Source organism: Pipra filicauda, unplaced genomic scaffold (genome assembly GCF_003945595.2).
Source record: "Pipra filicauda isolate LSUMZ 115617 unplaced genomic scaffold, ASM394559v2 scaffold56_size3634133_pilon, whole genome shotgun sequence".
NCBI lineage: Eukaryota > Metazoa > Chordata > Aves > Passeriformes > Pipridae > Pipra > Pipra filicauda.
Genome location: NW_024104720.1, coordinates 1,547,323 through 1,574,434, shown reverse-complemented (window position 1 = coordinate 1,574,434; position 27,112 = coordinate 1,547,323). Strand labels below are relative to the sequence as shown.

The 27,112-nt window shown below is 38.2% G+C and overlaps 1 protein-coding gene across 1 annotated transcript in view; it reads left to right on the top strand.

The window, feature by feature from the left end:
• Nucleotides 1-27,112, top strand: part of GALNT12 (polypeptide N-acetylgalactosaminyltransferase 12) — a 46,092-nt gene that overhangs the window by 5,916 nt on the left and 13,064 nt on the right. Inside the window, exons 2-7 of the mRNA XM_027741081.2 lie at nucleotides 7,776-7,945; nucleotides 8,633-8,822; nucleotides 12,065-12,250; nucleotides 14,483-14,600; nucleotides 20,536-20,712; nucleotides 23,275-23,406. Coding sequence (XP_027596882.1) covers nucleotides 7,776-7,945; nucleotides 8,633-8,822; nucleotides 12,065-12,250; nucleotides 14,483-14,600; nucleotides 20,536-20,712; nucleotides 23,275-23,406 — 973 coding nt within the window. The remainder of the gene's footprint in view (nucleotides 1-7,775; nucleotides 7,946-8,632; nucleotides 8,823-12,064; nucleotides 12,251-14,482; nucleotides 14,601-20,535; nucleotides 20,713-23,274; nucleotides 23,407-27,112) is intronic.

Below are 27,112 nucleotides of genomic sequence, written 5' to 3'. Positions count from 1 at the left end.
TTTGTTTTGCAGTGGTCCATATAGGAAATATGAACTCTTTGAAGAAGTTAGCTGCAGCAGCTTGACCTTCCTTCACATCCCTTCCCTCTAAACACGCAGCTGATGATGCATCTTGTGCCCAGGGCTGGCTTTGGCATTGGGTATTCCCGTGCTTTACATCTAATCAGAGTCCAGAAGACACAGTATGCTACTTCTTACGAGCAAATACTTTGCATTAAACACTTAAAAGTGTATTTGGTATAGTAGTTCTGTAACACTATGTTCACTTGTTTAGGGTTGGATTTTTTTTCATTTGTCTTCTGACCTTTTCTGGTAGAGGTTATTGTAACTAGTAACTACATTAATTGTAACACCTTTGAGTTATTACTTTAGTGTTAGCTGGCAGGATTCCTTGCATATATAAACAGGCTTTAGATTGTCAAAGCAGTGTATCTCTGGGACATCTCATTCCTTCCTCATACAGTCAAGTGGGGGAGTAATACTTCATCATTGGGTGGTTTGGTTTGGGATTTTTTTGTTGTTGTTTTGGTTTGGGTTTTTTGTTTTGTTTTGGAGGGGATGTTTTGCGGTTTTTTTGTTTGTTTTGTTTTTGGGGTTTTTGTTTATTTGTTTGTTTTGTTTTTTAATATTTTTCTTGTCCTGCATCAAATTACTATGATGAAAGTAAGTTTCTGAATGTAGGTGTAGGAAATGGTATGGCTATGTGCCGTAAGGTTAAGTGTATCTCACTACCTTGGAAGCATATTGCACACAGGTAACCATTTGAGCAAAATGTAACCACTGTTTCAAATCAGGAAACTAGAGTGAAAATCAATTTGTTTTCCCCATTGTCACATGCACAATTTCCTTCTCATCTGCACATCCAGAATATGGGCCAGGTAGGAACTTCTATAACTTTTCTCTAAAAATTTGGAATTAGGAGGCTCTATGGATTTATTAAATTTGTAGATTTTAGGATACAGATTTAGTCAACTCTCATAGGTGGGCTTTCTAGACATTTTTTTCTTAATTTTTTTAAATCTGTTTTACACAGATTTGCTTTCCCCCCTCCCCTCCAAACTTCTTAGCAAATATTTTCTTCTGTTTAAGGCTTCCTATCTCTTTCTTTCTTGCTTCTCACCATGTTTATATACTAGGCAGTGCAGCCCTTTATTATCTGAAATCTTAAAACAGCATTTGGCAGTCTGTCTTCTCAAGACCTTATTGTCACTGAGAGAATTGTTCTATAAAACATCAAATAACCTGGAAAACTGTTTCACAATCTAGCTCGCCTCTCTTTTCAGAGGGTTGATCATATCACAGTGTTGTAGAGTGTACATGGGGGCTCTCTCTAATGTGGTTTGTTTCAGCAGGCATAATTTAGGGATCTTTTAGTTAGGCTGCTGGGCTGGGACCAGGTGGTGGGGAAGTGTAGGCCAGCATCACCTGAACTTGCGCTGCTTATGTGTTCCAGCCTTGCCCCTGAATAATTTGGGCATTATGGCAGTTATCTGCAGCTTGCTGCTATCTGCCTTGCTCATTGGACCAAGACACACCTTCGGCAAACGTTGCTGCCTTTTTCTGTAATAGCCAAACACACGTGGCATGTGTAGGTGTGCAAAACCAGTGGAGCCTCTCCTGCTTAAATAAGACTTTTTTTTTTTTTAAAGAGAAAACCCCAGAACTGACAGTTGGCTCAAAGTAGTTTTATGTGAGAAAATAAATTTCACATGAAAAGTTGGGTAGTGTTTGAAGAGGATAAGAATAATGTTATTTATCATATCCTTAAATTTCACTGGAAATACCATGCTTCTATATCCCAGGCTTTGATTGTATAGGGTGGCATTGCTTTTTGCTCACATGCTGGATTTTATCCATGGGTCGATTTCCCCCAAGGAGGGGTGAGGAGCAACTGTTCAACTGTATGTTCAGCCTGGAGTAGGTGACACGGCCCTGGTAACTCTGTGAGGTGGCTTAGGAACCAGTGCTGCCATCTGTGTCATGCTGCAGAGCTTGGGATGCTTGTTAATGGCTGTGCTGAACCCTGAGCTGCTGCTGGGAGCAGTGGGGAAGGCAAAACAGAAAAGGGGGGAGAAGACCCCAGTACAGCTGTGTTCTGTGCCATGACTTGGGGAGGATGGGAGAAGGAGGTGTTTTCTCTTGGGTGAAGATACCTGGCAGATCCCAGAGCCCACACTGCTGGCTTTGCAGATTATGGAGTGACAGTGGAGATGGTGAATATAGATTGAGATAGCTGTGGCTGCTGCCATTTGTCCCCATCAACTTTATTTGCTTACAGCCTACAAAATTCCACATTTGAGCACACCTCTTACTAAAAAAAAAATCTGCTGTTTAATTCAATGTTTCAACCATTCAAATTAGAAAGAGAAAAGGAGATTGTGTGGTGAGTCAACACGTCTACAGCCCATCATAACAAACCCATTGAACCTGGTTCCTAGCCCACTGTGTGAAAGCCAACTTGAAGTAGGACCCTGGCAGTGTTTTCCAGGTGACACTATGGTGGGGCATATATGGCAATGTCACGTACTGTAGTCACATAAATCACGTTGAATCAGATACAGCTTCGACACATGCTGTTTTGCACTTCTTGAGAGAAGCTACGCAATCTTGAACTCGCCTCAGGCATTCACATTGAAATTTCAAAAGTAAAACTTATATAGTGTACCTTTAGAAAGCATTAAATAATTTATGAGCAGTTTGTATTCTTAACAGATCTTTGAAAACTCACAGAGCATATAATATTTTTTTCTTAAAGTATGAGTAACTGCATATAGAAGATCAAATTTGGAGATTAAAAATATATTTTCCCTTGCTGTATCGTTGTCACAGTTGTGGTGAAAGTCTTAAATAAGAGCATGTCAGCAACCATTCCTAATTAACTCATGGCAGCATGCCCGGCGTGCACACATTCATGCTCTCTCTCCCTGTGTGTAGATACAAATCTCTAAGAGAAAGAGCTCCTTACAATGAAATAAATTGAGTGATTACGTTAATTGACACAAATGTTCTTCAAAGCAGCCCATTTAATTTTGTTTAGGCATTTCCTGACTGATGTTTCCTTAGTTTCTAATAAATAACCTATTGTAAAACTTGCTAACAGAAGATTTTATAGCGTAGTAGATTCCAAGGTTAATTTACTAAACCTTTCAGCCGTATACTCTCGGTTAGACTGTGGCTTAAAAATGTGGTGTAAAAAAGGCAAAACCAAACCCACAGGAATTTGGATGTATGATGATACACTTTTACGTGCTTTGCTTCAGTTTGCATTTGTTGACTGAGATGAGTTGCTGAAGTAAAAGATCCAGGAAAGATGGTACATAGTGAATGTGGTTTTGTGTTCAGGTGCGTACCAGCATTATTTTCTCTTTCTTTTTATCTAGAGATTTAAAAATTTATGAATGAACACAATTAGAATTTTAAAATGTAGATGTTGTCTTGGTATAAATTGATAAACAGAAGCTTTGTCTCTTGGCATTTCTTGTTTTATATTGGTCTATTAAGTCACAGTAATCAAGCAAAAGGAACCCTGGAACACCCACCCAGCATGGCAGAGAGTGCCTGAGGGAAATGGACGATAATGCAGAAGCGGGCTGCTGCTGGAGCAGAGCAGTGTCCCAGGCCACTCCTTGGGAGGTCGTTAGGGGCAGTCCTGGCCACATTTTCTCTGGGTGCCACTCTGCTGTGCACAAGGATTATACTTGTACGTTTTCTAGTGTGTCTGCAGAGAGCGGGAGTCACCAGAGGGCAGACGCTGAGCAGGTGTCACTCCTTTGCATTACCATACCTTTTATGGTTATTATCCAGTATGTATCAATGTTTTTCAGTGAAATCTGAGTTCGGTTTAAGACTTTATGCATTTATTGACTCTAAAAAAGCTCCTCAGATATGCTAGAATCAGGTTTTTCTTCAGCGACTGACCCTGGTATTTCATAACTGTTTCCAGAATCAGCATGACTAGAGATATTGTGTACTTCTCTGAAGAAAATGAGCCCATTCAACATGCACACGTTTTTAACTCAGGTGGTTGTTTATTTTAAAATGTATATAATTATTGCAAAGCAGTAAAGTTCCTGTGGTTGAGTAAGGTCATGAGAGTAGTGAAAGAATATACTGAACTTCAAATGCATCTGCATTTATTGTCCATGCTTGGAAATGTCACGCTTACAGGCAAATCTATTTGGTTTGTGTCTATGTTATGCTTTTACAAAGCATTTGCTAGTTATGATAATGAGGTTCAAGGTGATGTATCAACTACCAGTAGTAGAGACTCTACGTACTTTAACTTTAGTGACAGAAAAGTTAAGCAGCTGTTCTGTAGATGGAGGTGGGAAGCCACAGAGGTCTGTTTGGCTGTGCTAGATAAATGGCTTAAGAAGGGTGAGGAGAGTTGCCCTCTAGATCTGTGTTTATGGACATGCAGAGTCCGGATGATTAGCTCAAAAGTAACACCTAGCTTTTAGGATGGTTAATGTGAGATGCAATTAATCCTGTCTTAACATGATCCTCTGTATTGGAAAGGACAGAACTATGGGTTTGAGAGTGGCGCTAAAAGAACACCTTAGTCAAAAGAAGCCAAAAGCAAGTTGCAGAATAGGCAGCATAAATATACATTCCCAGTGTCTGCAAAAACGTATTTTGGGACTGCTCTCACCAGTTTTTATCTCCCCTGTCATTTTAATGACATACCATAACCGATACGCATTTGTTTTTCTGAATAACCCAAAGTAGGAGTGAAATGATTCACTTGGAAAGTAGCAGCCTGGATACTTGGCTGACACATGGAGAATAAAAGTACATGAAGTTTGCAAAGGTGAATACAGAAGATGCGCTGCTAAGGTGCTTCTGTGGTAAATAGGCATTGAGGAATGGAAAAGCTGAGTTATGACCGCTATGCTTCAAGTCAGGTTTTGTACTCGACATGGGTTTTTTGAAGCTTCTATATCTTGTGAAGTTGTCCATATGCATGCCACTTAATTGTTATTCAGCAACACTTCCAAGTATTTCCATTTCAGGGATTCATTAGCTTTTTAAAGATTTTCTTGCACTATAATTTTTGCAGGGTTTAAATGCTTTGGGTTTGTAATCTCTCCAATGGGATTAATTTTTAAGGCTTAGCAAAACTCTTTGAAATTTCTTTCATTACCGACAGATGAGGAAAAGTGTGCCTCATTTTAATAGCCATACTTGAGACTGCTAACAGTAGAGATCTTGTAGCAATTTAGCAAGAAATATATGTCTTGGAAATAATTTTTGAGATAAACATGTAAGTCTGCATAGAAGTTGAATAATGGATTTTTCCTATTTTTCAAATTTTTTTTCTAATTCTCCTTTAAAGAGGAAGTTTAAAACCATTCCTCCTTGTCCTATCACTACAGGCCCTTGTAAAAAATCCCTCATCAGCTTTCTTGTAGACTCTCTTTAGGGATTGTAAGTTTTAGTTTTGACCTCTTTCTTGACTTCAGAAACCTAAAAAATGTGTGCTCTGTTATGGCCTGTAGGAGGCTGACCTTTTCCTGCAATGTGAGGTGTGCTCAAGGAAGGAGGCAGCAATACACAGTGAATCACAAACACTTTGAGGATTGCCTTGCTGTGTGCCAAATTATGTTTGCCGTCTCCAGCATGTAATTTTCAGGCAAATCTGTTGAAGTCTTTAATCTATAATTAGGCTTATAAGCTTCTTTAGACCTTTTGGATTTCCTTCTTTTTAAAATAATGGAACACAGCATTGTTATTCTGTGAATCTTTCTGCCATATTTTCCAGAGAAAGTTTTACTGGAGGGGTTTTTATTTATTTATATTTTCCTTCAGTTTTCTAAAATGGGTATGTGAAGATCCTATTTTCATCAAGAAATTAGTTCAAAATTATGTGGTACAAGTGACTGTAATAAAAAGGAAGAATTTTTTCCTGGCAGTACTGAGCATAAATAGTTTTTCAGTTAGGCTAAAGTAAATATGAGTTTTCAAAACTGGATTCATACAGTAGGTTTTTCTGCATTAAAAAAAAAAAAAAGTTAATTAAAATGTCACTCTTTTTTCATGTGTTAATGTGCGAACGTTTTGCTAAATAAATGAATTCTGTCACCAGCCAGAGGTGAGGCAGTTCTCTGTGTGAATCCCCCTGTTTGCCTCAGGACAAGTTACAGCCTGGAGGAACAGGCATTTTTGTACTTCACTAGATAAGTGTGTGTGTGTATGCGTACTCGCCTACCTGTGTACATCTGTTTTGTGTGTATGCGTGCGTACACATGGTATATGAGTGTTGTTGCATAACATTCCTTTCATGTTTGAGAAGCAGCATTCTGTGAGCCTCCTCTGCTCAAGTGTCATTACTCCTCCTTCCTTCCTCATTTTCAGGTATTTATTAAAGAAATATTCTACAGACCTTTTGTTTTCCTCATAAGAATTTTAATTCTGCGAATATTCAGATTCAGACTTTTTTTTTCTTTCTGTACAATAGATCTTAATAGTTGCATAATCTTTAAAGAAACCTGCAAGTCTTTTTTAATTGGAAACACAGCAGTGTTAAATAGTTTGTAAATACTTTCTCTATGTGCCATAGGTAAGTAGTTTGCTTTTAATGTTGTTTTCTGACTGTTTTGGGGAATTTTGGTGCCCCTAAATTGACCTAAGGGATTTTGCTTTCAGGTTTCCTACTGATCAATTTGATTTCCTTTTTCTGCTCCCAATACCATGGGTTTTGGAGGACTCACTGCTGTTCTGTTTCAGTAGGAGGGATGTCCTGCCTGCTTTGGTATCTGTTGTGACCTAGCAGTCTGCAGGAGTTGAAGTATGTCCTTCTGCCCCTTATAAGCCCCAGTGACTCCAGGCAGTAAGCTGGAGACATAAGAAAGTTCCAATATCTCTAAACCATTTCTGTTGAGTTTTAATAAAAGTGCTAATGTGGAATGCTCTAAGCAAAGGGGAGAAATTGTAATAAATACGATCGTTATTTTAAAATTCTTTCAGACCGGTGGATTCTTTTAACAATTTATACATTTGGCTCAGTTGTAATTTTCTTGGCATCCTTACGATCATTTAGGGAAGTTCCTATATGTATTTATAGCAAATACATTCTGGAGCTTAATTCAATGGCTTGCAAACTTCCTGGCTCTCTGTAGACCCAAACTCACGCATTTCTATGTCTGTTTACAGTTTTTCCGGATTTCACTATTATATTTTGGCAGTTCTATGGTCTTTCCAATTTCTGCTTTAGTGTACATATGTCTCAGTTCTGTTGCTGGTTGGTTTTTTTTTTTTCTCTTTATATGTTGCTGTTCCTTCACAGTTATATTTTTACTGTCTACATTTGTTTTATTTTCCAAAGCACAAGTGATCAGTAATTAATGTTACTGGTTTTACTGCACTTAGGTTGCTGGGGATTTGTTTGCTTGGTTTTTATTTGTTTGTTTTTTAATATTCTTTCTGTAATCTGAGGCATGTTTTGGCTTTTGCTTCTTCTTCTACTTGAATTAATATTGTACAAAGACAGCTACTGCATGTACAGCAGCCCAGAATACCTCTTATTATTTTTCTTTTTAGACATTTTGGGAGTTTGCAAAATTTTAGTCATAAAGCTTCTAAGAAAATAGAGCTTCTAGAAGAACAGCTTCCTGAAAGTGTTTGCATGACTTTTCCACAAACATACAGTTCTTTTAAGATCCTATGTTCTTGCTTACGTTTAGTAAATAGCATAGAAATTCTTCATTTGAGAATCATTTTCTGAAAACTAACAAATGTTTTTGCACTTGTACTAAATGTAATACCCTCCCTTACAGATGCAGAGAGAAGATGTATGATTATTATAACCTGCCAAAAACCTCCGTTGTGATAGCTTTTTATAATGAGGCTTGGTCAACACTTCTGCGAACTGTTCACAGTGTTCTTGAGACATCCCCAGATATTCTTTTGGAAGAAATTATTCTTGTAGATGATTACAGTGACAAAGGTAAGAAGAATAATTCTAAATAATGTTGATTGTTGATGGGCTTTTTTGGTCAGCCAGCCCACAGGAGAAAGTTATGCTGTTTAGGTCACATACCATAATATTGTACAACACAGGCATCTAATTGGAAAATATTTTTTCTTGTAGTGTGCCAGGGAAAAATTCGGCTTCTGAACCAAATTTAGTTTAGAATGGGGAAGCATGTGTTGTATGTGAGTGCTTGCCTGCACAGATAACCTACAGTCTGTTGAAGCATTTTAGGTTGCCTGATTTGAGCAAGTTTTGATTGCTCTAAGGTTGCCCTGGTGTCCCAAGTAATGACAGCTACCTAGTTCTTTGGTTTAGTTTGAATAATGGGACACAAAGGCGCTGCTGGCATTTTCCACTACACATGAATTGTGTTAAGAGTAAAACACAGACAAATCTTTAAGTAACATTTGAGAAGCACTAAACAATCTGAAAATGAATTGCAGGGCCAAATGTAAAGCATTTGATTTCTTAAAAGTAACATTATTTTTGTCCATCTAGGTTCTGTGCTTTTTCCATGTCCTTTCCTAGGAGTTCAAACTGCCAGTATCTTTAGGGTACTGCTATAAGCAATATGCTACTGAGGAGATAACTTTCTGTAGCATGATATTAACAAATTGTTCCAGAACTATTATTACTTTTCTGTTTGTTTGTTTGTTATAGAACATTTAAAGGAGGCTTTGGAGAACTACGTGGCTGGTTTACGCAAGGTGCGTCTTATCCGGGCAAATAAGCGAGAGGGGCTGGTTCGAGCCCGGCTGCTGGGGGCATCTGTGGCAAAAGGAGACATCCTGACCTTCCTGGACTGCCACTGTGAATGCCATGAGGGCTGGCTGGAGCCACTGTTGGAAAGGTGAGCTGCTGCTCTGGGCTGGTTTTCTTTCCCACTGGAGAAGAAGAGACAAGATAATTTGGCACTCCTCTGCACTGGAAAAATGACTTGTAGTTTACCAAATGTTACTGCAGCCTAGTCCCTGAGGCACTGCAAGTGTTTGTCTCCTGGCTATGGGGAAGCAAATGGAAGTGTGAAAGATCAGGAAATGGGATTTTTTTTTTTTTTTAATCCTGGGGACCAAGCTGCTCTTTTTCTTCAGACAAGGGAAATTTTTCAGGAAGAGGAATCCCTGCACTCTCAGCTTTGAAACTACCTTGGGAAAGGTGGCTGCTTCTGTCAGCCAGGGTTGTGGATGAGAAGAAGGTCTGGAAAGATGCGTGCCCTGAGACATGCCCTATTGCAGGACAATGTGCACATACGCAGAGTGGAATACAAGTCAAAAAACTTCATCTTCCTAGTCCTGAGGAAGTCCATCTTTCCAAACTGGTTCTAATATAGAACATGATGGGGTAGGATAGGGAGGAGTTAATGCTGTGTCAACACTGACTTTTACTTGGAAACCATCTGTCCCGGGACACTGAACTTTACACCTATGTAGTCTCTTGTCTATAGTGCAGATCTGCCAGGCTGTTCAGAAAACTCCCATTGATTAAAAACAAACAAACAAAGAAAACAAAAACCCGGAAGAACTCTCCAAAAGCTACAAGAAAAAAACCTGGAAACCAGAATACAAGCTCTCCATTACAGCTTTGAATATTGAAGCCTCCTCCATGCATATTCATCAGCCATACATGCACTTTTCCTACTGTCAGGTCCACCACTGGTACACCTCACCACAGCACCCCGCTGCCCTCACATCATATCCATTGCTTTGTCCCCCTTACTGACAGCTTATGGCTTTACCTCCTTGGATGTGATGCATAGAGTACCTGAATCACACTCCTAAATATTCTGTATAGAAAACCAGTTCTCTTTAAAACACAGTTAAAAATAATTCTTTCCTCAAGGCCAGTGGTTTGATTTGCATCCTGTAAAGATTCCCACGGGCTACTATAGACTTTGGATACAGACCAGAAAAAACAGCCCTATGCAAAATGGAGAAAGACTTCCAAAAGCACATGCTGTCTTGATGTATGCAAGTCTTCCTGATACCTAGTGGGATGTGTTCTCAAACTCCCCAGGTCCATTTGAAATTGTATCTAGAATACTATTTTAGTTTTTTGTTTTCTTAAAATTGCCATACTTACCTTGTTTCTAAATTTCATGCCATACATTCCAGATGACTGTGGGTTAACTATGAGAGTTTGAAGAAAGGAAAAAGGGTAAACATCAAATAATGAGCATGGGTTTAAACGACTGGCTTCTAAAGAAACAGTGTGACTGTGGAGACGATTCTGAAATTTCTTCACTTCTTTAGCACACCACTAGATGGCAATCTTGAGGAAGGATTGGGATAATTTACACGTTATAAATCACCTTCTGTAAAAAGTTAGCCCTGAATGTGTCTTGGAATTCTTGGTCTTCTTGCTGCAGATGCAGATGTGCATCTCTAAGGGGAATTTTCCATGGCATTTCTGACTGAAATGTATGGGAGCCATACAACAGTGCATTTTACAGCACAAACATGGTTGTATTTGTAAGCCGCCTGTGCCTTGTACTATCTAATTAGTTCTTAACTTATGGAAAAAGAGATGGCTTTTCACTTATGTGATTCCTTTCATAACTAAAATCATATTCCAGCTACCTAATTTTTACTCCTTTTCCTACTTGTTACAGGAGCAGCAAAGCATTTTTACATTTTATTGGGATTTTTTTCTGTGTGTACATATGATTCTCATTGCTTTGTACATTAGTTTTATGTGACTGAGAGAGGAGATAGCAATATTTGTATAAGCCCTTTTGTGTGCTCAAGATTTCAATGGAAAACGATAATGAAGAAAACAGCTGTGTTGCATATTCCCTCCAGCAACAAGAGACCATTTCATACTTAAGGCGGTCTTTGTCAGCTCAGACAATACTTCTGTGGAACTGCTGCTGTTCTCTGCTGCATTTAACCTTCACAAGCTGCTCTAATTTCAGAGTCTGAGCCCTTGGTCAGCCTGCGGGTTTTAATCTTAATAATCCCATGAGGAACTGGCTCTCTTTGAATGACAGATACGCTGCATCTCTTACTTATTTGACAATATAATATGTTCATTTTTTCTTCACCTCTGGAATATGTAAACCAGAAGACTAAGGGCTAAAACAAGTGCTAGCATCTTAAAGTCAAATGTCACTTCATTGCACTCAGCTATCAGGGGATATCTAACACTAGTGCAGAGAAGATGCTAAACAGTGATTTAGAAGAAAGACCTTAGCTTGAGCTTGTGTGCTTGAAGTTGCCCCTAGTACTGAGACAGACCTTTCCAGAAGTTGAGGAGAAGGCAAAGAATCCTGTTGCCATTTGTAAGGGCAAATGGCTTTGGAAAGGAATCCAGAAAACCCTGCATGGTATTAAGAAATGGGAGGAAGGGGTTTATCTTCTTGAAGAAGTAGACCTGCAAGAAAGGCCATCAGCTCTGATGTATTCTTAGTATGATAAAGATCTTGACTATCTTTAGATCACCCTTGCTGATAGGTATGTAATTCTGCAGTGCTATCTCATTTCTCCTCTTCATCTCCTATGTTGCCAGGGTTTCTGGAAGCCTGCCTTATGTGTATTTCACTGTTGGAGATCTAATTCCAGTGTTGTGTGTTCAAAAGAACACGCAACATTTAAGCTCATGGCTTCTTTTTGAGTTATTGTTGTAGTACTTAGTGTAACTTTTTGTGGATTATCACAAGAACAACCATGACTTTGAGGGCCAAGAGGCTGGCTAATTTATTATTCACCTTGGCAGAACTATACAATCATGCTAATCTTAAACGCAGCAACCTGTACAAAAAGAAAACAGACTTTTTTTTTGTTGAGAATGTGATGCTGGCTATGGAAGCCAAGCCAGATGTTTAATGTGTTATCTTAAGTCATCTGACATTCCTCCCTTCCACTGTCCAGGAAGATTGATGCTTACCAGGTGCCTATAGCCAAGTCCATCCTGATGCATCCTCAGTAGGAAACTGGTGGTTATTTCTGTAGCCATCATTTCCTTGTATTGCAGTGTGAATTGAAAAGGAGCAAAACTTTGTGTTTGGTACCTGTAAGCATTCCTTGTTCTTGTCAGTTACAGCTTTTGAGAGAAGTTTCTAATGGAAGTTACCCTTTTGTTTTAAAAAAATACCAGGATTGCGGAAGAAGAAACAGCCGTCGTCTGCCCTGTTATTGATGTTATTGACTGGAATACATTTGAATACTTGGGAAATGCTGGTGAGCCACAGATTGGTGGATTTGACTGGAGACTGGTCTTCACTTGGCATAGTACCCCTGAAAGAGAACAAAAACGGAGGAGGTCCAAGACTGATGTGATCAGGTTAATTTTTATGCATCTTATGCTGTGAATGCGTTTTTGATTTCACCTGAAAATACCAGGTGCTGAAAAATATTTGAGAAATAAGCATATTACTAAAAATCACTTATTTTGCTTAGTTCCCCATTTTTTACAAAATAGCTCCTGCTTACCATGGTCTTGGAAAAAATACTGGTCTAAAAGCTGAAACTCCTATGTCATCTTCCATATAGAATCCTTATTACAAAGTAGTCTTTTGACTCCTCTAGGCAAACTCCCAGAGATGTTTATCAGCGCTTGGAAGGGGTGTAACTGATAAATACTGAAGGATGTTCTCTATGCAAAGCGAAGAGCTCCGTGTTGTAAAAAACATCATGAGCAATGATGAAAAGAGAAAAAAATCATTAGCCAGTTAGAATGCAAAAGTTATTTTGAAGACTTTATCTGTGCTGTAACCATAGTGGTGGTGGCTATTTTCAAAGGTGAGCCAGTTTGCCAGTTTTTTATTGAGATGAAATGATACAGCTCTATCCACCAAGGTTTCTCTTAAGGGCTATCTCACAGGAGCTCACTCTGATGTCTTCCTTGTGGGTATTAGTTTTGTTTTAATTTAAGATTAGTTACAATTGGTTGGTATTATTTGTCACTCTGTGTTGTGTTTTTAGGAGAGGTAAGGTAATAGAACAAACAAGACATCTGGAAAATGGGCACTGTAGATAAAATCCTAATAGTTGAGGGTCTGCTGTGTTCAACTTGAAAGTTGATCTATTTCATCAGTGTATTGTAATAAATTAAGCTGTTTGGCATTTTTGTTAGTACTTCTATTTATAATGTTATCTTATAGACTACAGCAAATACAGTGATTAATTTTTCTCAGTCTTTTCTAGGTGGCTTATCATGATAATAATACCCAGTACTTCACAAATATTAATGAACTTATCCTCAACTGAGAGAACAATTTTTTTACATGAGAAAAATGAGGCAGTAGTTTAGTCCTTCTCAGCATATATTAGTCCACATCCTCCTTCAAAAAAATTCAAAATAAGAGTAAATGTTTTAAAATCCTTTAGCTCAAATATGATGCTTTTTTCTTCTTCATGACAAGAAGAATTGTTTTTGACATGCTAAGAGGAGAATGATGAGGGATAAAGTTTCATAGTAGCCTGGGGACTGCGAGCTCGACAAGTGTCTGGAGAAAGCAGCAGTGCCAAGAGTGGTGTCACCAACAGCTGTGTTTGGAAAGATGAGTTCTGGAGGGAGATAGAAGAACTTGACTGGTTATGGAGTTTGGTTTTTTTCCTTCTGTCTTGCCTCATCTCATTCCATTATTTGAAACAGCATATGACAATGTGAGACAGTGTTGCTTCAAAAAAGATAGCTGGTAAAATTGGTTGTGACAGATTAAGACTAATTGATCACTGCACCTTGCATTTTTTAATATTTACCTCAACAGCAATTTAGTAAAATTCGTAAAATGTCAGCTGAACTCAGTTTCAATCAGCTTTATATACCTGGTACTTTAAAGAGAGTAATTTTCTAAGACTATGAACAATTAGGAACAGTATTGAACAAATACAAGTTTATGTATGTGTGCACATGCTACCCTACTGAAAGTACATCCTTTAAGTGCACTGTCGCTCTGGGCCTTGTGATCTTCCATGAGGATCCAATCTTGACTCCTGATTTTTTTTTTCCTCAAACTTCGTAAAGAATTTAAGAACATACAAATGGGCAGATCTTAGAAAGAAAACAAATATCTTTAGAGGTTATGTTTACTTAATTCTTAATTGATGTCCAAGAGTTTTTTCACTTGATTTTAATGGGATCTAGAATGTTGTTATTAATTACCAAAGCACAAATATTTCTTTAATTATTACTTAGGTAAAATACATAAAGGTACAGCACTTAGAATTTCAGAGCTGACTAATACAGTTCTGCTACAAAAACCCCAAACTCATGTTCTATTATGTGAAGGTAAGAGGCAACTCATTTATACACAAAGACACTGCAATTGCAAAAAAGTATTTTAAGACAATATTTGTATATTCTGGAGCTTGTTTCAGATACAATTTTTTTACTACAAAATTAAATTTAAATGGCCTCATGATAACCAATCAACATCTGGCTTTTACTTTGTATCCAGAAAAGACTGAGAAAATAGAAAATAAAAATATATGGGGTTTTTTGTCTGTTTGATTGGTTCATTAATTTTTTTTTGCTTCTTATTTAATTCAGAGTTACTATTCTCTTTTACAGGTCTCCAACCATGGCAGGTGGATTGTTTTCTGTGAGCAAAAAGTATTTTGATTATCTTGGTTCGTATGACACAGGAATGGAAGTCTGGGGAGGAGAAAACCTTGAATTCTCATTTAGGGTAGGTGGCTTAATTGAAAGTTTCTTTTCCTGAGAATAAAACAAGTTTCTTATTTCTTTCTTCATGCCCTTTTACATAGTGAAATAGCTGTAATAAAAGCAAGTGTTAAGGAGAGAGTATTTTGGAAGGTCTTTATATGAATGTTTTCCTCACACTTTGGTATAGCTGTTATTTTCCTTCCAAATAGGCATTTTAAAGCAATTTTTAAAACATGTCTTTGTTTTGAGTGCCAGTATAAAATACAAGTGGTGGTGTGATACTAGCGGGTAAAGTTTACATTCTGTGGCTTGAAGAAGGTCATTGGAAAGAAGCATTTGTAATTCTTTGATGTGACTGATTGAGTGAGCAGGAGGCAGCTGGTAGCTGGTCCCCGTGGGGCAGGACAAGGCAGCCCCTGTACTTCTTTTAAGGCTTTATTCTATTTCACCTCAGGAAAAGTTTATGTAAGGGTTATATAAGATGATGGGGAAGATCTCCAGGAACTGTAGAGCTGCACCTCACCGGGGGTGGGCCATGCTTAGGTGTGAGGCAGATAGATAGCTGTAATGAAAAAGATTTACAGCAGGGAAAAAGAGAGGAGACACAAGATAGTCCAGACTTGATAAGCAAGATAGTCTTGTCCTCCTCAACTCAGCTGTTATGAGTGCGTGGCTGATTCCTACTGAGCACTGGCTGCCTATGGTTTGCCCCATATCACACTTAGCTCACTGAAGCAATCCAGTCATGACGTAGGAGGGACACTGTAGGGCCGCTTTTGGCTTTCATGGAATTCACAACTTATTGTTCTGGATTTCCCTTGTCTGTTGTGCCCATCACCAGTTATGTTTTATGGTCATATTTGCCTTTCTGTGAGTCACTGAATTGTGGTACCGTGTGACAACAGATTTCAGGGATAAATTGCATTTTAATGTTACAAACCCACTTTCTTGAGAAAGGAGCCATCAGCAGATTGTCTCTCTTGATGTCAGAGAAGCATGGAGTCTTCCTGGCTGCTGTTCCTGTCTCCTGCTGCCTGTAGTGCAGGAATCTTAGCACAGAGGGTACAGAAATATGGAAAGAAAATTATTAGGAAAGATAATAAGCACAGGCCTAGAGTTGACATGGTTTCTTTCTGGAGGGGGGATTTCTCAGCTGAAAATGCTGTTTGCGTTTATGGCCACCTCCTTTTCCACACAGGGAAAAGTTTCTGTCACGTAAGTCCAAACACACAGCCTACTTAGTAGTCTTGGTCTAATTCAGCAGGCCTCCACCTGAAGCTTAAAGTAGTTGACCGACCTCCATCAGCACTGTGTCCCTCTGAAGCAGAAGTCTCCCAGTTCTGGGGTATCCAGAACTGCAACTCCTTTTAGAAAATCTAAAGAGAGTGTGCTCGGCATGCAGTTGTTGGCTCTCCGCTCTTTGTGTCGCTTTTCAGGAGACAAAAGGTTGCAGGCAGAACAAGCCTGATCCTTTCCCTTTATGACCTGGAGTGCCCCTGTGCTGCCTGCTGCTTTAGAGCCAAGTTTTCCTTGCCATAGACCTCTATGAGGCTCCAGCAGCCAGTGTCATTTTTTATGAGGTGCAGCAGCCTGTATGAGCAGTGCTTTTACTCCTTTAGCATGTGGTCTCCTCATGGGACACAGGAAGTATCAGAGGTGGCCTAGTGCACAGGAAGACCACAAAGGAAGCAGCAGAGTCTCCAGGAGAGAGCACATGAGCACACTGCTGTGGCCCACAGGGGCCAAGCAGGCACATGGGTGCAGGTGGATCAAGCGACTTCTGGGACACAAATGATTTTACAGGGCAGACTATGCAACAGCCAACCAATATGCCTTGTCATGTCAGTTTTGCTGGTGCAGATTGCCAGTAGGATCTGGCAACATGCTTTCCTCTATTTGATTTGGAGCCCCTCTATTTGTGCTCCCTGTGGTGAGGATTTTTGTGGAAAAGAGCAGAGTGCTATGATGTTATTTAACTGTGTTCTTTGGCTGCCCACGGTGCTCGAAGAGGTCAGGAGGGATAAATCAGTGTTAATGCTGTTGTCCTTGTGTTTTCTAGATGTGTCAGACCTGAAAATTAGGAGCAAGACTACTCAAAAACACTGTAAATTAATTTATTTTTGTTCTTCTTTCTGTAAACACCGCTCTCTCTCGATGACATGAAAAGACTTGTCCTCAAGCTTCCTCTTTCTTGTACTTCAGTCATTCTAAACCAAAGAAATTCTCTGTGGTTTTGAGAGGTGTAACAAGGAAAAAGCTTTTGCTAAAAGCATGATGACTAAGAGAGATGGAAGCTACGTGCTGAATGCAGAATTGAGTCAATGTACCTTGATTTTGGATTGCTTAATGCTATTTAGCTGGATAAAATTTCACTTCATGGGCATAATGGGCATTCAAACTCCTCTTTCAGAGGGATTAAAAACATACTCTTTCATCTTCTCCCTCTTGTACAAGGAGCAAGGGGAATCTGATTGCGGCTTCCTTCCTCCCTCTGCTCTTAGTCCTGCTAGTGGCACTGCAATGTAAGTTTGTTTCTGGAGACTGAGGCTTGATACACCTGAGGTCTGTTCTTTAGCCCGCTATGTGTGAAAAGACCTTTCTTCTTTTAGAAATTTTATTGCTCATGAGCCTGGATGATATGCCTCCGATTGCCTGGGGTCTTCTCTTTTCTGACCTTTTTGTATTGTTTCTTTCTGTCTGGATATGGAAATCTGTCTTGTGTCAGGAGTAGCCAGGATGGGTCCGTGTGTCTGAGATGCCTCCACCCACCCAACTTCCAGCAGATTGTGCAAGAGAACCACCCGGGGGGGAGCTCAGCTGCAAATCAGCAAGAAAAATTGTAGCAGAGAGAGGGGCAGGAACATAGTGGTTTTTACATTTTGTCTTTGTTCAGGATGTAGCATCCTTTTTTTATTTTTTTATTTCCTCTAGAGAGTCCTAGGATGTTAGAATGAACTGGTAGAGCTTATAGAGCTTTTCTTCTTTAGCATTCACTGACCCAGCATTACGTCAGTTGTCCAATCTCCTTCCTGTCAGGGAAGGGGGTTGCGAGGCAAGATCTGAGCATTTTCAGTAGGTTTTCATAATGCCACCACCTGTCTCTGAAAACAAAAGAAAAAATACTGGTAGTCTGCATGCATCAAGATGAAAATGAAAGTAAAAAGGAATGTGACCTTGTTTTCTTCTCGAGGTGAAGGAAAAATGTATGCTTTTATAATGCGAGCGGTGAGTTAGCCAGACGTAGTAAAGAAACATCTCTTTATGTATGTGAGCATGCAAAATATGCATGAAACCTAGTGTGCTTTTCTGTTACAGAAGAAATAGTTTTATGGGAGAATCTTCTCCAGAGTCACTTATTTAGCATTTAGTAATCAACTTTAGTTTCTCTATTAAATTCCTTGCTTTATTTTATGTCTGTTCATTTGTACCTGATTTTATATAGAGGTCATGTTTTCCATTCAAATGAAAATAAGTAAACCTTTTGAGGAATTGTTTAGCTGAAATATATTTAATTTGCTTTTGTAATGGGAAGACAAGATAAGTTTTGACTGTTTTAGTGAAATAAGTAGAATTCAATAAGCATTGTTTAGCAACCTACAGTTATTTTTTAGAGAGTTTTAGCTATTGAAAATTCAGCTGTTATGGACTTCTCTTTTTGTCATCAATTTAACAGAGTATGGTCAGTCTATTTCATTCCATTGAAATCAAATTTTATCAAGGAAGAGTTGAAGCATATGCTTCCTTTAGCTGTACATTTTTACTTCAGTAGTCTTTATTGTCTGTTCCTCATATCTTGATTAAAAACAGACTGATCTAAAAAGTAATGATGAATAAAAAATGCTTATGTGGACTATGACAAATTGGAAATTGTTAAACTAATAAATTGAATGGTTTTAATATTTGCTAACAAATTTTGCATGATAAACTGCAACTTAACAATTAATTTTGAATATAGAAATAATAATTATGAAAAACACTGTTTTGGAACAACTCTCAAAAAGGGAGATCTTAAAGTGAAAGTGGATAACTGGTTTCATAGCAGCTTTCAAAATGGCAGTAGGGTAACTTTCATGTGAACCTATGCAAATTGTTTAAAAGATCAGTACAGAATTTTAGATTTCTTGTATAATTCCTTTAATCATCTTTCTGTTCAAATGACAAGTATACTGTTACCCTGAAAAGCAGTGAAAAAGAAGAGAGAAACCTCACATGAAAAACAAGAAATATGAATTTTAAATCCAGAAAGTAAAGATTATCCACTGCTCCCTATAGTTGAATAATGAATTACCTATACCTTTAAGGAAACAGTTTGTTTCAGAAGTAGACATATGTATGTGAGTGCTTACACTTTTGTAATTAAGCACAATATTGTGCCACACAAAGGTCTGATGTCGTTATCCAAAATCAAATCAATAGAGACAACGTTCATTGTTTTCCAAATTAAGAAATTTGAGAGAAACTCTAAGTATCTTTTTAAAAAAAATAACAGTCTAAAGAAAAGCTCCATTTTATGTATGCTGAAAACCTTCATCTGTAGTGACTTTTTAAATCTCTAAAAGTCCCAAAGAGAGAGGTGGGAAAAATCCCATCACTGATCTTTTGACATTGTTAGCAACAGAACTTTTATTTGCAACTTATATGTTTCATTCCTGCTGTGTTCATTTGAATAACATGTAATTAAAATTGTATGTCTTATGCAAGAAGGTTGTCAGGGAGCAAACCTCTACCCCTTAAACCTATTTCAGCTAATTTCCCTTGTCTTCCATTACAAAGGAATGATGAGCTACCACTTACGCACACTTGAATACGCAAGGAGAATTCTAAAAATCTATAGAAAGTCTATCAGAGTCATTGGTGATAGCCTCGAGTTAGTTCAAGTGCAGTAACATGTCCCGCCTTGCCTTCCATCTGACCAAATTTCAGAAACCTTGTTTTAGGCACCTTTCAGGAACAGGACATCTGCCACATTGTGGTCCCACACGATATTAAATAGGAAATACCTAGCTGTGCTTTCCTTTCATTACATCAAATTTGAGATCAGAATGGGTAATGGGAAAATGGGTGTGTAGGTGAACTGCCAAAAGTCCGTGGTTGTCAGAGGAGAAGAGTGTAATTAGAAAAATGTGCACAGAGTGCTGAGGCTAATGGATCCACTTGGTGATTACTTATGGGCAGTACATTTCCTGACCTGGGGAGCCAGAGGCAGGAGGATGAGCACAAGAGCAGAGTTAGTTCTGCCAATTCCATATTCAGATGCAAGTACTTTCCTTGGCAGCAAGTAGGAATATTGGTTTAGATAAAAGGGAGGTTGTTTCACTGTTGTTGATTGCACCACCATAAGTTAGTTATAGAAGTAGTTTGCTTCTTCTTTTCATTTCGTTTCATTTTCGTTCCTTTGCCAGCATTCCAGTGGAAAAGGTTAGTTTGATTTTATCACCAGGCACTTATGCCTTTCTTCTACAGTGCTGATTGTACAAGTGGGAATACAATTTACTGTTCTCCAATGATATGACAAGCTTACCTGTTTGGTTAAATCAGCTTTCCAGTAGAATATAGGCAAAGATTTCTGGTAAGGATTAGTTATCAACCATTGGTTTCTTTCAGAAGTGGCTATTCACATGGTTAATTTGGAAAAGAAACAATGCCTGCATAACATATATCATAGACCATATCCTATCATGAGTACGTAAAGCTAAGAAAGGGATATTGCACACCAGATAAAACCAGAGATGAGGTTATCTCCTTATGAAGTCAGAGCAAATTACTGACAGCAACAAGAATGTAATTTTATCTAGTTTAATTATCAAGTGACACACAAAATTATTGTGTGTGTTACTTACAGTATGGTGTGATTCTCGAGAAGGTATCATCCTTACACAACATCCTTGTTGTTACTATATCCTTCTTCTTGCAAAGTTTCAAATTAATGATACACGCAATGTCAATTCCTTGCTCAGATATGGCAGTGTGGAGGAAGTCTTGAGATCCATCCTTGCTCCCATGTAGGTCACGTTTTCCCCAAACAAGCTCCATACTCACGGTCCAAAGCTTTGGCAAACAGTGTGCGTGCAGCTGAAGTGTGGATGGATGAATATAAAGAACTTTATTACCACCGAAACCCACACGCTCGCCTGGTGAGTTCAAGTCCATCGTTTCTGCAATTTCAGTAGGCTTTGTTTTCAGTGAACTATTAATTAAGCTAATATTTAACATGAAGTGCTTTTTATGTTCGTTTCTTATTTCTTCTAAAACTTTTTCTCAAGCATAGAATAAGTGTATAATTTTTAATTCCTTGGAAAAAATTTGAAAATCCATAAGACTACAAGAATGCCAAATCTATGTCAATATTAAATGAATGAATGAAAGAAAGAATAATGTTAAGTGAGGTGGCCAAAATAAGGGGGAGTTTAGCTTAAATTGTGCTCTTCTGTGAAATGGCTGATACAGGATTCTCTCAATAAAGAATTACAGAAATGCAATTAATGAATGCAAATTGGCAAGTTTGAGTGAACAGTAGACCTTTAGATGAACAGCATGATAATAATCCTTAGCAAAATTACCTGTCTTGTGATAATTGTAAAACTTTGGACTGATGTAAAATAAAATAGATATTTCTGTTTGCTTTACTACTACACCATGTTTGTTAAGGAAACTCCAAACCCAAAATCAATATTGAAAAGATTAAATTAATTAAAATAAGTCCTGGGAACTCAGATGAAAATGTTCCCAATAAAATGTTTAAAGTATCGGTTCTGTTGTTTTGGGTGGTTTTTTTTTAAATTAGTATTTTTATTTGCTTTGAAATGAAAATACAAGATCATTTGTTAACAAAACTTTTAAAGAAGATAAATACTGTGAGAATTGAGCATGTCAAAATAGTAAAGCAGTGTGCAAATTAATAACTTGGACATATTTATCATGAGAGGCTGGAAGACACATAACACTGAAAATGTCCTCACAGTGCCTAGAAATGGCTTAAATGAACCTCTGACACAAGGCCCAGAATTCAGGCCCAAAAGTAATCATTCTGTGCTGTTGCTTGTTTCTAGAGTTGCCTGATCTTCCCAGGCCCTACTCTTTGTATGGAAAGTTTTCTAAGCACTGGCTTTCTGGTTTTGTTCCTCAGGAGAGCTGTCCTGCAGTTGCTGCTGGGCACTTGTCTCCTGCTACACCAGACCAGAGCTTAGGGACTGAGGGACAGGGAGCTCCTGGCATGTTTGAGTGACCTACCCCAATAGATATGCCAGGGGAAAAAATGCTCTTGAAACTGTTAGGATACTGGAGGATACTGGGGAAGCTGCATTTGGTTAGCTTCCATCTTGTGTTCCTTTGGATTAAACTGGGTAATTAGACTATTATAGTCTACACATTTGTAAATTTTTTTTTTTACTTTAGCGTCATAAAAGCCATTTAGGTTTTATTATTAGAGTCTGACTTAGAGAGAAATGTGGGATTCACCCATAGGCAATGACAGGCCGATTCTGCTTGTCATACGCAAAAAGAGCAATGAACACTGACAGTTTTTCTTGTAAAATGCTGAGCAGCTTATGTCTCTAATGACAGAGCTTTATCTTTAAAGGATATTTGTGTGTTAGTATTGGAAGTTTTGCATATTGGCTTATTGTAGCACCGTGGATGTAAGCTGAAACTCATGTGTTTTTTTTTTTCCCATATCAGAGCTCTTGCCAATGAACTCTGGTTTCTATAATACTCTGTGCACCACTTGTTGCATCAGTTGAGTTCAGACCTTTTTACTTCATCAAACCCAAATAATCAGTTCTGTAACATAATGGAAAAAAGATTGAAGCTATGGCTGCAAAAATTGGTTTCATGAAGTTTCACTTCAAGATTAATGTTCAGACCTCAGAACTAATATGTCACGCTGTTTATTTATTCAAACAGGCATCTCTGCCTCTGCTTTACATCTGTTTTGTGTTTTCAGTGGTATTTCCACAGCTTTGAGAAATGCAAATAAATTTGTTGTTTGAGAAAATAGTGTGTCAAGTGACCTGTAAAAATCTGGGGGCAGTGAACACTATTTCATGCCTGACTATCTGAAGCCCTAGTCAATATAAAGATAGGTTTTTGAAGACACACATGAAAAGATGTGAACTCTGCTCCAATCCATAGACAGAGAAAAAGCCTACAATGAAAGCTTTTCTCTGGAGGTTTATGACTTCATACTCCTCACCCCCCAAAACTATGAAGTTCAAAGGAAACATTAGCAGATTTTACAGGTTTCATCAGTTAAATGTAAAACTGTACAGGTAGTTTGCAAATGGATGGTGACATAATTTAAAATCCTCAAGATTCATTCACTGCTTTTGAGATTTCCAATTATCCAGTTAAAGGAAGTCTTATTTTCTAATACACCTTCTTGGTCTCCAGCAATCTGTATTCAAGGGCTTACTCACTTGCGGATTCAGGGAGTTTTCTCAGAATGTCTTCTAGAATATTTGAAAGTTTTACTTGCACAGTTCCAATTCTTTTTTGTCAACATTTAACGAATGTAAGGATAATGAAATCAAATCCAGCACCCAAACATGGTGATTTTTCCTGGCTAGAAGTCCTACTCATCACTGTAGCATACGGTTCCTAATAATGTATATAGATAATTTAAAAGAGAGCATCTGTTCTGGATGGGGTTTTTTTCTGGATGGGTTTTTTTTAATCTTTTTTCTTTCTTTTTCTTTCAGGAGCCATATGGAGATGTGACAGAAAGAAGACTTCTTCGAGAGAAGCTGAAATGTAAGGACTTCAAATGGTTCTTGGAGAATGTGTATCCAGAACTTCACGTACCCGAGGACAGACCAGGCTTCTTTGGAATGGTATGTGGCTGCTGAGAAGGGGCCTCCTTGCAGTTCTCTGAGCTCTCCTACTAACTCCGTGTGAATGTGTTTTTATGCCAAAGTCAGTTTGGGATTTTAGTAGAATTCAGTTAGAATTGATAGGCTTTAAAACATGGTTTCTATGAGAATATTTTAGGGCATGCTGTTTATGAAAGAGTTCTGCGAGAGAGTAGATCAGGTAACGTTGCCATCAATTTCTCCTTCTAAGTGACATCTTGAGACTGTTAAACGTGGGAAAGGATGTCATTTTCATTTCTTTAAACTTTACATAATGAAAAAAGAGAATGGTAGAGTGTTTTAGTTTTTAGTTGTAGAGTTGAAAGGAGAAAGAGTGTGCTTTGAAACGTATCTTTGCACATTTTATCTGATGAAAACTATGACACTCTAGGGTAATGGGAAAGACAGCTGGTGCTAAGTGCTCCCAAGTCATAGGGGATTCTGTATGTCAAAACCAACATGTTAATTTTTAATCAGGAGGTCACTTTAGACCAGCAAGGGTTGGTTCAATATCAGAATCCACTTCTCTTTTTAAGATTTGACAGCTTACTATGCTATTTGCAGCTTACGAATAAATATAAAGTATAGCTCCATGCATATCACATTACTGTAATCTCATTTGGTAGGGATGAAGGCAGAGAATGATGCAACAAATAACCTGTTTCTTCTGAAAAATCACCATATACCTGCTGCGTGTTGGGAAGACAAAACTTTACCTTTCCGCCAGGCAAAGATGTATCAAACACCTCCCTGATTACCAATGCCACATTGACTTAGAAGTACTTTTGGTGGTAGCTTGATCACTCTGCAGATCCAACTAAGCTGCGTTCCCATACTGCTGCAGCACTTCTAACCCTTGTCTTGCTGCCATTTGCCCTTCGGTTACTCAGTCTCTGCTGGATCTCCTTCAGGAACAGAAAAAATCTGATGACTGTGGGCATACAAAACGTACAAGAACCAAGTCTCCCCACAGTCTACCCTAATATCTTTTTTACTTCTTAAATGAAAAAGATCCTAATGTGAAAATGCTCTGGTTTCCCATGGGGAACTGTATTTCCCATGGGGAACTGTGGGAGCTCCCACAAGGGAGTGCATCAGTTGTCAGCAAAGCCCTTAGGGGAGCCTCAGGGAGAGTTACCACGCTCTTACATTTGTCTTGGAGCTTGTACTGGAGGTAGTATCTCTGTGTGATCACTGGCATGAAAGGTATTACCCATCGTTACCCGGTACCTTGAACAAACCATGGTACAACATTAGTTTGGTTTTTGTTGTTTTGTGCTGGATTGCTACTCATAAGGTCAGGGACAGTTGAAGCAGTAAGATATTATAAGACTTACCTTCCAGGAGCAGTTAAGTAACTTCATCTTCCCTCCACCTCCATCCTTCACCCTCCAAAAGAAAAGCTGGACTGGTGGTGGTGATAATGCTTCAACTTCCTGGGGAGGGGGAGGAATTTGTGCAGTTTCTTTCACGATTTGACTGCACATGGCATCCTCAAGCAAGATGTCGACAGTACCTAGAAATAATAGTTCTCGTTCGGAGCTGCTTGAGGTATCTATAGTGTAATTTAGGTGTGCTCTATGTATTTCTCTAAAAACAATTCTTAAATGCTGTCATCTGGTTGTGAACATAATAAGATTACACCATTTTTGGGGGGAGAAAGAATTTAAAATGTAATTAAAGTACAGTTGTACTCTAAGAAACTGAGTGCAAAAATGACACCTACTGATTCAACTGATTTGTGGATTTTGAGTCCTATCTGCTCTCTTCGATGAATCATTGATCATGTTTTTACTCCTGCCTTAGCTGTGTGGTGCTTTTCTGGTTCACAAAAATACTATGTTTAAAAGTGCAGCTTTGGTAACAGCACAGCTTAGTGTGAGGTTATTTAATTGTTCAAAGAGAATACAAAGGCATGTGGGGATTTGTCCCTCCCTTGAAAATCTTTACACTTTTGAACTGAAGTTGACAATCTATCTAAGATTACCCATAAGTCAGCCATGTGTTATTGAAATAGAATAAGCAATTATTGAGCAGCATTCAGTGCTGTGCACTGACAAATACACCCTTGTGCTATTTTTTTTTTCTAGATATGTAGATAAAAGTATTCTTACCAAGTTTGGTCATCTAAAAAGTTAGCTGCCTAAAATTTTATTTAAACATACTGAATTTTGAATTTTTTCGCCTGAGATATGATTGCATTGCTGCAAACTGCCTGAGGCCTAGAAATGAGAGAAATATCATCTTACTTCTCCTTGGGCTTCAAGTAGCTTTGGAACTTTGTGTGGGACATGAACTAATCCTTTTGACTTGACTGTGAGACCATACTATGTTCTGACATGAGAAGTTTCTCTTTGTTCTTCTCAAAGACTTTCTAGCTGATATTTCTTCCATCTGAATGTGAAACAACTAAGTTGGTAGATGTCTGTTGAGACTATCTAACCATAAAGGCATCTGTGACTGACTGAATCAATTGGGAGATCAAAAACTTGAATCTTTCTATTGGCAACTTCCTTCCACATTTTCCTCTAAGACCATGTCATCTTCAATTAATTTCCAAATGCTTAGTCATAATTTTCTTTTAATTTAAACCAGATATAACCTTGAGAAAATCAGAAAGAAAGATTTTAAAACCATGAAGAATTTTGTTTTGCTGTGACATGAAAGAGCACATTATATAAATTATTTAAATATCACATGAGATATATGGACCGGCTTACAGAAGAAGAGATCTTAACTATTTGGCTTAAATTATGTTATCAAAGATAACATAACATGTCTGAGATTCCAAGTTCTCAGAGGCTCCAAAACAGCCTCCTCTAGGGTATACCTCTAAAACTGCATTATAACCCAAATTGTAGAGCTTCCACTTAAAATTGAACTGGTACCCAAGATTATGACTGACTAGACCTGAAGATCTGATGTCCATCATGGGAATATGCACTACTTTATTGGCTGTACAGCCTCTGAAAGCTTGATAAAGACTTCTTAAAAGGAAGTGGAAAGAAATTCAAGTGTTTGATAGTAAACTCAAGTGAACACACCGTGGCTTGAACCACATGCTTATATGTTTTTGAGCCTCCCAGGGAGAAGTGGACTTGCTGGGGTGAGCAAATGAATCCAGCAGTGAGTCCCACAATGAATCATCGTTGGTTCCTTCAGAGGATCTTACTAGTCAATGCAATGTAGCCATTTCAACATTGCACTTAAGTTAACAGGTGATCTGAAAATAGCATACACACAGTAAAATCATTCCCAGTAACTGCTCAGATGACCTTTGCGGTAAAAGCTTATGTCTGGTCATTACTAGTGAAGCTGTTTGGCTTTCCACAGTATCATCTGCCCATATCACTAATACGTCAGCACCACTGCCACTGTGGTAAAATAAAGAGGATTCTGATCTATTTTGTGAATGAAGAGAAAGGTTGGCTGTGCTCCATTGGCTGTATTTATCAACTAATGTAATGAAGTTTTCATGTCAAAAATCTGTTGTTGATGCTTTGCTTACAATGGATTTTATCTTAAAAAAAACCAAGCCCAAACTAATAATTATTCATAGAATGCTGTCTATATCATGTAGTTATATGCAAGTGTCCAGATGTTGGGAAACAAGAGATTTAAATTTCTCCAAGCAGTAAGGGATAAGGTCTAAGGTGAATATCTCAGTAGTTGCTGTTTTCTACCTATC